The sequence below is a fragment of the Rutidosis leptorrhynchoides genome, chromosome 6, assembly GCF_046630445.1.
Source record: "Rutidosis leptorrhynchoides isolate AG116_Rl617_1_P2 chromosome 6, CSIRO_AGI_Rlap_v1, whole genome shotgun sequence".
NCBI classification, from domain to species: Eukaryota; Viridiplantae; Streptophyta; class Magnoliopsida; order Asterales; family Asteraceae; genus Rutidosis; species Rutidosis leptorrhynchoides.
In genome coordinates, this window is record NC_092338.1 from 327,951,309 (window position 1) to 327,966,236 (window position 14,928).

General features: G+C 34.8%; 1 protein-coding gene and 1 pseudogene across 2 annotated transcripts; one reads left to right on the forward strand and one right to left on the reverse strand.

Annotated features, from left to right (window-relative positions):
* Positions 1-2,192: 2,192 nt before the first annotated feature.
* On the forward strand, positions 2,193-7,171 carry LOC139854702 (uncharacterized; annotated as a pseudogene).
* A 188-nt stretch (positions 7,172-7,359) lies between these two features.
* LOC139852054 (auxin response factor 18-like) lies at positions 7,360-12,849 on the reverse strand. 2 transcript variants are annotated; one of them, XM_071841270.1, is made up of 5 exons: positions 12,769-12,849; positions 10,366-11,393; positions 8,685-9,445; positions 8,159-8,227; positions 7,360-7,835 (listed from the first exon to the last, which is right to left on the reverse strand). In XM_071841270.1, exons 2-5 carry the CDS (start codon positions 11,353-11,355, stop codon positions 7,754-7,756), a joined length of 1,902 nt encoding a protein of 633 aa, XP_071697371.1. In that variant the 5' UTR covers positions 11,356-11,393; positions 12,769-12,849; the 3' UTR covers positions 7,360-7,753. The 2 variants fall into 2 exon arrangements, 1 of the variants encoding a protein (XP_071697371.1); XR_011760903.1 differs by having other exon boundaries at positions 7,767-7,835; positions 8,649-9,445.
* Between the last annotated feature and the right edge of the window lie 2,079 nt (positions 12,850-14,928).

The window sequence follows — 14,928 nt, forward strand, 5'->3', positions numbered from 1 at the left end:
ACTCAAAAGACCAACCCAAGTAAGCTTCAACTGCAATTGAGCTACAACCACCTGAATCATACACATATAGATCATTATCCCCTTCTTCAAAAAGACTCGTCCTCGAGTCTACATCCTTTCCGGAAAAAACTTTAAAAGTCACCAAATAATTGTAACTAACCGGGAGTTCAATCTTGCATGCATTGCCGTGAATTTTTTCTAGCACACGAACCCGTGGCTCAAGATTTTCTTCAATGATGGCATTACGTCTATCAACAATTACAACATTATTTTCATTTGGCTCAGTCAAATTCTTATGAATCTCACCAACAAAGCTCAACTGCTCAAAACAAGATTCGACCTTCGTGTCTTCACCCGCCACTTTAGATTTTACACCAGAAACATAATTGATGCCAATATTATCAACATCATTGTAATGCAGAAAAGTTACATCCTTTTCACTATCTGTATCATAGATGGCTTCTTAATCCTCACCATCCGTATCATAGATGGGTTCGAAATCTTCATCTACAACAGGTTCTGGAATGTATTCCAGATTAAAAATTTGTTCAACCTTCATACCGATGGTCTGTAAAGTATCATCATGATGGTCCCATCTGAATCCGCTCGACGCATCGGCGAATGGATTCATACTTTTCCACTGGTCTTCTGTTTGATCCGAAGCATAGCGTTCATCATATTTATGATGTCGGCCCCGTTCTAATTTTGCTATTCTTCGTTGCAAACGTTCGATTTCAGCATCTCTCGGATCAATATAACTGCCTCGTCCGGCGTATCTGCTATAGTCACCTCGGTAGCTGTTGTTAGCCATTCCTGGAATCTGATACCACATAATGCGGTTTAAGGATCGTGACTAAATAAAACGATAGATAATCAACCTTCTCGGCTTGATTGTATGAAATAAACTTTCACGGTTTACGTTGATAAAAAACCTTCTCGGCTCTCTTTATTACTCACGAAAAATAATAATATCAATACTAAATATTACGTCCAAGTGCTAGCCAATTAAATACTAACTAGAAAACATAAGATAATGCCAAACCAAAAAAAGATAAGGATAATGACAAATCAATTCTAAATTCAAAGTAGACTAATTCAAATGTGACTTGTGATTTGCTGGGTACGTTCTCTCCAATATTGCATATATTTCTCTTTTAATGTGTCAGCCCATGTGCGTAATAATAGCACCCATCTGATCTAGTAAAGTCAGCCCATGCTATTTGTTTGACTCAAAAGACCAACCCAAGTAAGCTTCAACTGCAATTGAGCTACAACCACCTGGATCATACACATATACATCACTCCTCTTGCGCTGTCTGTCCTCCGTCGCCGTCGGTCGATCCTCCGGTCGTCGATCATCATTGTTTGTAGAACGTAGGTAGTAAATCTCACGGTTGCAAGTAATAAGTGATAACATCAATAAGTGAGGGTAAAGGTTGAACATTTTGAACCAAAAAAAGCTGTGAAGATTTAATAAATATTGTAAACCTTTTTTTTGTGAAACCCCACCAAAGACACCAACAAATTTGAGATAGACTCAGACCAGAATGATAAATATTGTGTAAAATTGGAAGTTGTTGTATAACATGTTCATGTGCTTCTTTGTAATCGATTTATGTTATTTCTATTTGAACAGAAAATATAGTTCATTGCGAATGATTGATAGAATGAAATAGGTATTTCGATTTTGTTGGTTTGGATCTTTGTTTGCAATATTGGGGAGTTAGACTTTGTATTTTTTTACTTAGGGTTTTGAAATTTTGGGGAAGAAAAAGTTGAGCAAGAGCAAGGGTTCAGATTCAGTTGAAGAAGAAGGCTAAAAGACTGAAATACCCTCATATGCAATGCAGATGTCAAGATTTAACGGACCTTTTTAACGAAAATTTGACGGACGGACTCGGTATGTTTAAATGAGATAATGGGAAGATGCTGTTAGCAAAAAATAATCGGAGTGACAGCTCTTTGATGTATAATGGAGAACCAACGGCACAAAAAAAGTCTATATAAAATGATACTTCCTCTATCAAAACTGATTAATCCACTACATTTATGCTATTTGTATTTGGTAAAATAATCAATTTTGATGGTTAAAATATCATCATCATTTTGGCAAACCTTGAAGTAATTATAAAGATCGATATAATACTACCTTTTATACAAAGTAAAACTTCAACTATATCAGTGTTTCTTAAATGAACAATCGATTTGTTATTAGGGAAGTAGTGAATGGAATGAGTGAGTGGCAGGCGACCGTTCTACAGAAACATAACACGGTTGAGAATGTGTATCGATGGGCTTGTGGGTATGTTTCATGTAATCCATATACTGTTGCAAGTTGTCCGAAAGTTACTGATAACTATTGACATTTTGATATTTTAGTCGCCCAACGGCACTACAAGATAGGAATTAAGATAGTGATGAAGACGATATCCATGAAAGAGACTATGATGTTGATGCTCTAGCAATTAATTTAAGTCGAGCATTTCAGTACAACGTTTATGATAACGATGAAGAGGTTTGTTGAAGAATTTCTATGTGACTATGATGTTATGGGAATTTTGATCGAGAATCGAGATGACGAGGTAACGTCCTTTTCAGTCAAATCCATTTGATGGATATAATCTTCTCTACCCTTTACAAAGCATGTGTCATACTGACACGTGTCACCACCTCCTAATCCGTCATTAACAATAATCCACCTGTTAATCTATGATTAGTTGATTTTTTTATTTCATAATTACTACAAATTGACAAGTGGCTCAATCCTATTCGTCAACCTTTATAATTACGCATAAAAAAATAAATTGATCTCCTCCAACTGTCAGAGCTATCATCTCCAACTTCCCACACCCACATCTTCTTTTCCGGCGATTAGTGCGGGCGACAGCCATAAACAACCTCTCAGTACCAACCAAATTATCCCTTACATGATTTCAAATCTGAATATATGAATTTTGTATAAAATCTCAGATTTGGTTCGAATCTGACAGCCGCCATCGAATCCGGTGACTTCACTACAGCCGGAATCTCCGATGATTATTCCGATCAACCTCCATACCCGGGGCGACCGCCGTATTCCGTTCAAACGGCAGCACCGCCGCCTTCCGTCATATGCGATTACATACAGGTACGATACGATAGATTCGATTAACGTGAATTTCATACATATCATCTTCTGTTATCGGTTCGTTTTTTCATCGATTAGGGTTTGTTATCGATTATGGGTTGTTTGCAAATAATATACAATCGTTGAATCTGTTGATTATTTACAATCGATTGTTATCGATTATTTACATAAAGTATTACCCCAAAAAAACCACCACTAAATCTCCTACGCCTGTTCCTGATTTATCTCCCAACATCGATTTCTTCAAAAACGATGATGACTAATCTTCAATGTTATGAAACCATAATTTCTAATCCCAACACATATATGGGTGTAATTTTAAGATAAAAATTATAAACCTCATCTTCGTGTCACCACCATTGAACATATTTGTTGAAGAAGAAAAATTGTTAACCTAATCATATGTAATCTTTATCTTTATTTAAAGATTATTCTACTTACAAACAGGTATGGTTTTCAATATTTCCTACAATATATTTTGTTTTTTATTATGTATTAAAACTTGTCCACCTGATCATTCAAATCAATTTTATTCTCAATCAGGTATGGGTTTTAATATGTTAACTTTTTCTATATGTGTTGTAGAAATTGGAGAGCAGACATGGTGAGGTTAATTTTTGTGCATTGTGTTTAAGTGAAACTGTACAGGGTGTTTGATTAGAGGTTATTGTGAACTAATTATGTGACGTAATAAATCCATATGAATCTGGAGGCAAACAAAATTGATCAGGCTGATTTTTTTAGTTAGTGATTTGAAGAGAATCTTATTCTCTTCTACATTATTATTAGGTTATTAGCGACTTTATTCCGAATTCACTGGATCCGTAATGTTAGATTTGTAACTTTTTTGATGTTGTCGTAGCCATAGGAACAATATGGTCTAACCTACTACATTGGTATTTGCTTCAGGAAGTCAATCCTTTTAGTACGATTCCATTCAACGGTTTTCTACTCATGTTGAATCATATTTATCAGTGTTTGATTTCGTTTTAGTTTCTTTAGGTATGTGATTTGTTACTAACTATCCGTTATATATATAGGTATTGTTTGTTACAACTTGCTCCTTAATCATGAATTCAATTTCATGTTCATAAGGGTGCTTGCACATAAGGTTTCTATAATTGTTGGTGTTAGAGTTCGTGATTTGTAACGGAAAATGATGGAGAGTGTGTCATCAAGCTACGAGTAAGCAACTATACTTATTATAGTTGTCATCAAGTTCAGCAAGGTAGTAATATTTATTTGATATAGTTGTACCACACATAGATACATACGTACACACACACACACACACACTTTTTATTGAGGTTTATATTTTGGATTCATTTTACAAGTTTGAGGTGGCATTGTGGCGAGATGCAAGTAGAACAGATTGGGCGACAAGCTAGAACGGGTAATTTTATAGTTTGAGCTGAAATATATTTAATTGAAGTGGCTTGAAAGGGTATTGTGTGTAGGAAAATGTAACCATATGCCCATCCGGTGTGTATTAAGGCTACCCATATTTCAACATTACAAGTCAACTAAGTATCAATTTGATTTCATTTGTTTATGCTAATATTGACCAAAAAGTTGCATTATTATAAGTTTTTGTGATTGTTTTAGACTTGAACCTGCAATTACTATCTTGAAAAAGAAGGGTTGACAATGCCTTGCAAAAATGTTTTACATGAAAACTTAAGGTGGATTGATTATTTTAATTAGCCTGAAATACATCCAACGTATTGTCGTGATGGATGGTGTTCATATTGGGGCTACCAAAAGGGTTTTGTTTGCCAAGTCTCAAACACTTCTTATGTTCGGACCACAGTCTGTAAATTGCTTTTTTGTGTGTGTGTGTGTGTGTGTGTGTGTGTGTATATATATATATATTTGTTAATGTAGCTATTTACATGTTAATTGAGTTTTTATTGGTAGGATATAGTGATTCATTTAAAGTGTTTATGATCTATAACCCTTAGATCTATTAAGTTTTTGTGATAACATGTTCCTTCTTCACATAAGCAGCGGTCATCTCTCTCCATGTATAAAATAACATTCAGGTTACTCTGCCTTTAAGGTACTACCATCTTACACTCTTTATCTATGCCGCTAAATCTTATTTCAATTTGATAGTTTAGACATCCTGAACCAATTTCAATGTTGGGAAATAGTTATCTTTTATTAGTCTTTATTGATTTAAAGTCAAACAATTTTATAAACTTTGTGCTTAGTCAAACGTTGCTCATTTGAATTCTTTCTGTTTGGCTAAGTTGGTAGTTTACCGATAACCTAAAACAGAGAATGATGGTCAAGAAACTTAGTCACTTTTTCTTTCTTTAATATCAAAGTGTATAACATTTCAGTTACTAATACTTTCTCAGAAATATGATCGGGTTGACCCATCATTTCTGTATATACTTTTCCTTAATTTAAAAACAACTAATAGTTTGCATATTTGTTGTCTCCATGTAGACATTTCTATAATACTGTCAAAGTGACTGTACCGGATATATAAGTGGCATCTGTCGCCTATTATGTAACAACAGGCTCTGGTTGTGCAACTTCTATTGAATATAAAGTTTTTGTAAATTTATTTGAAGTGTTAGACTTATTGGTACATATATAATATATAGTATATACCATTCATTTAAAAAATAAAAAATTAGTTGGTATATTTAGTTTATACATGTTTTTAGAAGTTGGAATTGGAAATTTGACCAAAACAAATTAGTTGGTATATTCAGTTTATACATGTTTTATGAAATTATATGTTCATGTTTAATGTCTATTGCTATGAGCATAAACTGTCAGTGCTAATTAATATGTTGTTCTCAATGTTGGAGTATATGTTTAATGTCTATTCCATTTTAGTATATTCGATGTACAAAGATACTTGTCATATTTATCTTTCATAACTTCGTTAACATTTTATACTTAGTTTTATTAGGGCTCGCCGTGCAACGCACGGGCTCTTAAAGGCTAGTAATAATAATATTGTACACTTTATTTTTCGGTGTTACTACTTTGCGCTTATTATAAATTGCTATAAAATTTGGGGTATGTGAAAAGCAGGATGGTTATTTTGATGACGAGTCGGCTGAGGTTGTCATATCGTCTCTTCGGTTAGGTGATGACCAGGGAAGGTATTTTTCTTAAATCTCCAATACATGAAGTATTTCATAGTTGACTGAAGTGGACTTTTTTCTTTTGTGCACCAGGTTGTTCACAAATTCAAATTGGTTTGCTTTTCAAGATGGCATTGTAGAAGATTCACCTACGAGTGCCACCTCATCTCCGAAATACTAGATGAGATAAACTCAAACGGGGCATCATTCATTGGTGGTGGTGGTGGTGGTGGTGATAGCGGTAGTGACGATGAAGTAGTTGTTGAAGAAGACGAGGAATTGGTTAATGGTTCCACATCTAGTTCGTTACTCCAAGACAACGAAGAAATAACTGAAGACTTGAAAATAGTCAATAATGAGAAAACCAACAGTGATGGTGATGTTTGAAGATTGGAGACAACTAATAATGAAAACATGTTAACAGATGAGGGGTCAGGTGTGAACCACTATGAAGAATACATAACTCCGCCTAGTGCAGAGACACCAACAGAATCGTTCACGAGTCCTGTTTCACCAGGAGAGAACGGCGTGATGTCTTCTGCTAACTCGAGTGACTGGTCAGTGTCATCTGATGGGAGCCAAAAATCTGCAGTTTCTTTGTTTGAAGATGATGTGGAGTTTGTGGGGGTAGAAGCTGAAGGGACGGAAAAGGCTATGGAGCAAACTCTTAAGGAAGGGATTGTAGGGGAAGTGGGGTCCTTAAAAAGGAAGGTTATTCTCCATAGGACGGATAGAGAGAACGTAGAAGATAGGGCCGGGTTGCAAGTGAGGATAATACGAAGCAAATGAGGTTTTGGAGTGATGCGAAAAGAATGGAAGCAAATGAGGATAATACAATCGCAGGAGCATGAGGCAGACATTGATTTGATGTACAGTATAAATGTTGTTACTTTTGGTTTTTTAAAAAGATTTTTATATATTTTTTTCTATTTCTATAGTATGGTTTGAATTTGTGTACATTGTTCATTAATGTACGTGCAGGATTCTTCATTATCTTCGGTTCAACCTCAATATTTTAGCAAAAGCCATATACAGAGAATATAAGATCTGATGACTCTTTAAAGCATGCACATAAAATCTAGTAGTATCATAGAAAGGAAGCATTTATGGTTCAGGTCTAAAAAATTCAATTACACAAACCACAAAAATATCCATTCATTCATCAGGACGATTATTTCCTTGCACCGTTCTATACAGGGAGCCACGAAGGCTCGATTTGAGATCCTGTCATCGGATCTTAAGGTTACCCAAACTGCAGTTGGGCCTTTTCCCTTCAACTATCAGTCAGTTTGATTCAGCTAAAGATCCCGATGTCACAAACTACTAGCGATAACTTGGACAAAAGCAACGACAAAGTAAAGACACGCATGTTTCTACTAAGAGCCATATATATAAGATTCGACTCTTAAAAGCATGCACATACAATCTAGTATCATAGAAAGTGAACAGTCATGGTTCAGGTCTCAAAAACTAAATTACAAAACAACAACAACAAAAAAATCGGTACAACTTCGTATTCTTAAGCAAATATACCAGTAGGTCCTGTCTGCTTCGAGGATTCAAGATCGTGTCCTGCAGTATCCAGATGTTTGATGGTTTTTCTGTAACACTCACCATACCAGATAATCAAAAGAAAGCCAAAGATAAACTAGCAAGATGAACATTATGTATATGTCAATTGCATACAATGCAAAGCAGCATTATGCATACAACTATTAACACTATTATTTCATCCCAAAATATAATCATTCCTACTTTCAAGTGTAATGTATGCTTTCAATCTAGAAAATAATTACTTTCGTTATTGATCTAAAAATTACGAGTATATGTTACAGGTTATAATAAATATAGAAATAGAAATAAACATTAAAAGAATAGCAGCTAGAAAAATACACTTGATTTTATAACGTAGACTGAAGTTTACGTTCCATCATCATCGTGGCAGGCAGTACCCATCTGAATATTCAATCTTCTAGTTTTCATCACAAACTCACTACACCATTAAAAAAGAAGGTATGATGAGAATTTATACATATCTATTAAGTGCATGTATAATAATACCTTAAAACAGCCCTGCTAAGAGAAGCAGTCTAACATTTGGAATATACTATCAAATGGCAAATTCAACCCAAATACTTGTAAAAGAGTTGACTCAGGTTACATTTTATACCCAATGGGTCAAAGTGTCAAACTGATTAATATAAAAGAAGATAGCATGAAAAGGAAAATAGGTCAAAATAGGTCAAACGGCCAAAATATTGTCCAACGTGATAATTTAACGCAATAAAACCTCATAAAGTAATTTTATTCAAATAATTTTTGAACATATATATTTTATATTTAAATTTGACACAGCAATTATTTCAGATAAATATAATAATCTTGGGAAAAAAACTGTTTTAGGTTAACCTAACCTTTTTCACCCCTTTTTTATCCTTTAACAAGTGTACCTGAAAGGTTCATCACCAAGTCGTTTGATATCACCTGCTGAATTCTTGTACAGCACAGAAGTGAATTCATCAAACCTTTCAACTCCAAACCAATTTGCCAGAGTTGTAAGAAGTTCTTCATAAGACCCGATAAGAGAGAGATCAAGAGTTCGACCCACATTCTCAGATTCAATGAATACTTCGCAAAGACTGGAAACTAGTCCATAACCATCTTTTTGATAACCATCTGATGAACGGGTAACTTGTGAACTTTGATCACTAAAGCTGCATTCAGAGCTCTGCTGCTCAATGTATATTGGCTGACCAAATAGTAGAAACACGGGTGTCTTTACTTGGTCGTTGCTTTTGTCCAAGTTATGGCTAGCAGTTCCAATGGTGAGTAGACAGGATATGTCATCATTATTACTTGTGACATCAGGATTTTTAGCTGAAACAAACTGACTGATAGTTGAAGGGAAAAGGCCCAACTGCAGTTTGTGGGTAACATTAAGATCCGATGACGGGATCTCAAATAGAGCATGCCTGGCTCCCTGTATGCCGCCTGCAGGATAAGGACTGCTGGGGGTTAGGGGGTTGCCTGAATAGAACGGTGGAAGGAAATAATCGTCCCTAGGTAAATCTGGAGGTTGAGGTAATCTTAGCTTCTTTCTGCGTGGAGAAAAGGGTGAGAGATGAACCAGTGGCATGTTAGAAACCAATTCGACCAGCCATGGGCTAACACACTTCACATTTTGCAACATATCTGGTTCATCCCAGTTAACCTACATCATGGACCACAAACCATATGATGTCACTTAATATATTATATTTATAAGTATATCATATTAGAATAAATTTAAACTTGGGAAATACAAGTAAATCACAAAGACAGAGAGAAGTATCTAGTTTGACTGGAAATGATTGTTAGTTATATACAACAATCGATGCATAACATAAAATCTAAACAGCATGACCTATGAGTTTCATCTTAAATTGAATAAACGACAAGAATAATCCAATTCATTACTTCTTTATTGTTCTTTATTTCGTCTTCTGGTAATTGTAGAGATTGTTTATTTTTCCGCATATATTTGACCAAAAGTGTTCATTTTGCACTTTTGCAGAAAAACAAACAACTAAATCAAGTAAACGAATAAGGTTTTCCTCCGGGGAAGGGAGAGTATGTTTAATCTGATATGCACGCCTAAACGGGTTATTTCGTCACGGTTTTCGACTCTCACTAGGTTATCTTGGGATGGTTAGATAGACAAACAGCTACAAGTAGTGAAATTACCATTTATTTCAAACAGTAGACAAAAACGAAATGACATTAACATATTCAACAAAATATTTAAGGCCGAAGTCACCCATTTTTCCAACAAACTGAACATGGCAGTTCAGTCTCAAAAAACCACATAAAGGATAGCAGGTCCTATACCACAGTGGATGTAGCGAAATCGATTTATCAATTATTCCCAAAACCCTAAAGCAATAGCAATCTAATTATTCAAAAGTGAACATAAATGAGTGACGGACTGGGTTCATGAGTTGAAGTTGGAGCATAGATAAAACCAACAGCTATATGCTTTATAAATCATACATACCGGAATACTAATTAAATGAGTGGAGCAAACATAAAAGAAAAATGATATTTTATACCAAGAATGTTACAGAAATTAAGTTACCTCAGAAATTAAGTTACCTGTAGGAGACGCCACGGAGAATTAGGCCAGAGAAACGGGTCAACAACTTGAACAGAAAATACAGTACCCATGAACCAGCTTATACGTGACGAATCTTCTGTTTCGAATGGCATCTTAAACCTCATTCCAGCACACCACTGAACATTAAATGAAGCACTCAGAGTAGATTCCTTGACACAGAACTCTGGTGTACTAGCACGCGGGTAATAAGTAACCTCAAATGGTTGACCATTTGAAACAAGGTTTGCAGCTTCAATAACATCTTCTGGCCTCACTTTTCCCCTTCCATTAATATCACCATAAGAATATGTCCCATAAGAAGCAGCACAGATTCTCCCTCTTTTAGCACGTCTAATTCCAATACAAAGATCACCATTATCTGCTCGCATAAACACAACTGAATCTCCAGCAACCAGCTTTTTTTGGTTCACAAAACAACTCCATCCAGTTGTTAAAAGATGTCTCTTTGGTGTCCCCCTAAAAATATGCCTAAACTTCCAAATCTCGCCATGAATATCCTTAGCTACTACAATTTGAACAGGGGGATCAACCGAATAATCCAGGCGAGGAAAAATGGTCTCCGCACAGTACCGGGGGACCGAAAAACCTCCACCGTTGTTTGCATCAGATTGCGTCAATGTTTTAGCAAAAGAAGAGGGTTTACCAGATGACTCAAAACCACGAGTCTCCACCAAATTTATTTCATCATATAAATCATAACCATTTATATCGTTTCCAAGAGGACTTAAACTAATCTTAGCATAAACTTCATCGGTTTCTATGTCCGCCATGAACTTAACATCAACCACTCTGCAATGTATGAAAGCTGGAATCCTTGGCATTCCACTAAAATCGACATTCGTCAGTGTATGTTCAGCATGGCCCTGTGGAAAGTAAAACACCTTTGAATTTGGTAAAGGCATTTGAGTCATCCCACCAGCACACGCGTGCCATAAACAGGGGTCTACACTCTTCACTTCCTCTTTCATACTTGTCACTAGTTTTCTAAATCTCCAGTTCCTATAATCTGAATATCACTAATTGCTGTAAACATACACATACTCACAAATTATAATAGATTCATTTTAGTAAATGTAAGCTATTTCCATTGTAAATGCTCAAAAAAAAAAACCGCATCCATATAATTTATGTAAGCTATTTCCCTTGTTAATGCCCTAGTCAGAGAAGTATTAAAATATTAAGGCAGATTCATACATTTTACGCATGCTATTTCCATTATAGATGCTCTAGGCAGATAATTGTACACTATAACGAATAGTGAACTAAATGAGTTGCGTGATACTGTTCGGAACTTGCAGCTGACCGAAGGTAAAAAAGACTGTTGGAGCTGGAATCTTAATTCGAAGGGCATTTATACGGTCAAGGACTGTTCGGTTCTTGTCGACAAAGTTATTCTACCACGTGCGGTTAATTCTATTGAGTCGTTGCGAAATGGTTTGGTTCCAAAAAAAGTGGAGGTGTTTATTTGGCGGGCGAGATTAAGACGTATACCGGTAAGATTCGAGTTAGATAAACGGGGCATCGACTTGAATAGTGTGAGATGCCCGATTTGTGATGGTGACATTGAGACGGTGGAGCATATACTTTTTTCCTGTCAAGTGGCAAAAGACATTTGGGCTAAAGTTCTTAAATGGTGGGGGTATAATTCGGCTATATTCGGGTTTGAGGATATTTTTAATGGTACTTTCGGTGGTGTAGCACAGGATCATAAAAAGAATCAATGGCAAGCGGTTTGTTGGGTGGTTTGTTACATTCTATGGAAGAATCGAAATGCAAAGGTGTTCAAGAATAAGCTCGAGACGGTCCCATCTTTATTTAGCGAGGTTCAAGTTCTTTCATATGATTGGATTTCACGACGTTGCAAGGGTCATATTATGGATTGGCTACAATGGTTCTCACACCCTTAGTTTTAACTCCTTTTGTTAGTTGCAATCTTTGCAATTAGCTTAGGGCGATGTAATTTGTTTTCCTTATTTCTTTCGTGATGTATCGTGCTGTTAAGGGTGCCCAGTCAACCATGTACTATTCGTGATTGTTTAATATAAGTCTTTCTTGCTTTTCAAAAAAAGAAAGATAATTGTACACTATATCTGTTGTAAGTGCCTTGAGCTATTCAAATGTTAAACCAGATTCATACAGTTTATGTAATCTGTTTTAAACGCTGTACGTAGCCATTCAATATTAATTCAAAATTAAATTATACTCGTATTCAAATAGTCTATACCAGATAACAAAATTATATGCAAAAGGAATAGCACATTAACAGTCATCCTACCAACCACAACTCAAACAGTACTCACATACACATTACAAGTACATTTTATCTGATACAGTAAAACGCATATACATAAAATATGACATAAATAGTCAAATAGAGTTACCTCTAGCTCCAATTGAAGGCGACAGAGCTTAAACCTAGAGCACTTGGAGCATATCTTCACCACATAGACTTAAAATAATCTACAATTGATTAAAATCACAAAACTATTAACTATTTCATCAATTAAACCCTAAGTAAACATGAAATTAAAAACCAATTCCGTAACCTAATTCCTTAACATCAAAGCAACATTATAAGTTTCTACACGATAAATCGATCCGTAGAAACTGCAATTCATACACATTAACACAGCTTATAATCTAATAAGTAATCAGCGATTTAATACCTCATGAGAAACACTTGATAGTTCACCGAATCACTGACGCTGTTCAAATACACAAGCGAATCAGTTACATGTATCAGAAAACATATCGAATTACGATATATCACTGTAATTAGTAGATAAATTATACATACGAATGCGTATATTGTATAATACGGAGTAATACATAACGAAGAAGAGATTCAGAGGCAAAAGAAATGAGTAGAGAGGTGAGTGAGAGTTGATGAGGAAGATACCTCCATTAGCAAGTGAGAGAGGTTCCTACCTTTCTCTCTCTAAAACAAACAGTCTCCCTCTTGACTTGTAAATTAAATGTGTAATTTGTTTCTTTCTGTTAAGTATCAAATTTTTATCTCATGTTAAAATAACTACAACTATAACTATAACTAGTACAGTATTATTTGATAAAAAATAATCCATTCACATAATTTTATGCCAGTACTTTGGAGTACATCATATAGTTACGGAGTAATTTTAATTTTTATTATTTTAATTATTAATTAATTTTGCTGTATTAATTATTAATTATTAATTATTAATTATTATTATTCTTATATATAATAAAAAAATATTATGTAAACTTTTAAAAAAATTCTTGTCGAGCAAAACTGTAGTCATTAGATGAAACTGGTGTGGAAGCCCGCACTTTGCTACAAATTTAAACGTCCGTAATGAGTTGAAAAATTATTGGTAAGGGTGTGCATTAAACGGTTTCGACCACGAAACCGACCAAACCAAATTCATTTGGTTAAATTGGGTTGGCTTATTCGGTTTTGGTTTAGTTTTCTGGTTTCACCCGAAAATATTAACGGTTTTCGGTTTGGATTTGGTTTGTAAAATGATCATTTGGTTTCAAACCGAAAAACCGAAATATACTACTACTATTTATGGTATATATATTGAATATTAAATATTTAATTTATTTTATCTATATAGATATTTTGAAAAATTGAAACCATGTACCTAATGTTTATCCATTAGTCCATACTGTGAATTTTTTGTACCTGAAAACTTAGTTGCTACTGTTTTCGTTTTTATTTCTATGCTACTAATTTTTTGTACATTTCGTTGATATAGTTTAGATTCTAAATATAGGTTATAGTGCATAATTGACATTAAATATTGTATAAATTGTATACTTATAGTTCAATCAATAAATTATATTTGCTTTTATTAAAAAAAAAAAACTACACTTTTTTATCAATGAGTTTTAATTTGGTTTAACCGAAACCGAACCACGTAAACCGATTTTTTATTTGGTTGGATTGGTTTGGTTTTGTCAAATTTGGTTCGGTTATTGGTTCTCAAAAATATTTTTGAAAACCAAATAAACCAAACCGAATAAACCACATAAACCATAAACCAACCGAATGAACACCCCTAATTATTGGTGCTATATAAAGTACCCACCATTTATTATAAACAAACCAAATATATCTTTTACATCATATAAATCACAAAGGACACTGCCACGTGTCCTTCTGCTAATCACCCTCTAATTCATGAATCCACATGTTAATCTCGGATTAGTGGAATTCATTAGGCTTAATAATGCTGAAATCACACCACGTGTCACATATGATTCATGGTCAGTGTTAAAAACTCTCTCTCTTCTTCTAATACCGTAACCACCACACCCCTCTCTCTCTCTCTTTTTTAAAATGAAAACATCAGATGTAACCACAAAAAATTTGCTCCGCCAATTACACACATCTAACGGCGGTGTTAGGCGACGCCGCTACTACCAAATTACTCCTATCGATTTTTTGCATATACCTGTATAAATTTTATCCAATATCCCTAAATTTGATGATGTCGCCGGAAACATCTCCGATCATCAAATCGATTTCAAGAACACGACGATTACAGCGTATCCGA

Bases quoted from the DNA above. Each gene is read 5' to 3' on its own strand.
- LOC139852054 (XM_071841270.1), bottom strand. From the start codon at position 11,355: ATGAAAGAGGAAGTGAAGAGTGTAGACCCCTGTTTATGGCACGCGTGT. The intron at 8,228-8,684 runs GTACACTTGTTA...TTAATGGTGTAG, and splicing joins CTTGGTGATGAACCTTTCAG to TGAGTTTGTGATGAAAACTA. The intron at 7,836-8,158 runs GTAAACTTCAGT...TGAGTGTTACAG, and splicing joins TGCCACGATGATGATGGAAC to AAAAACCATCAAACATCTGG.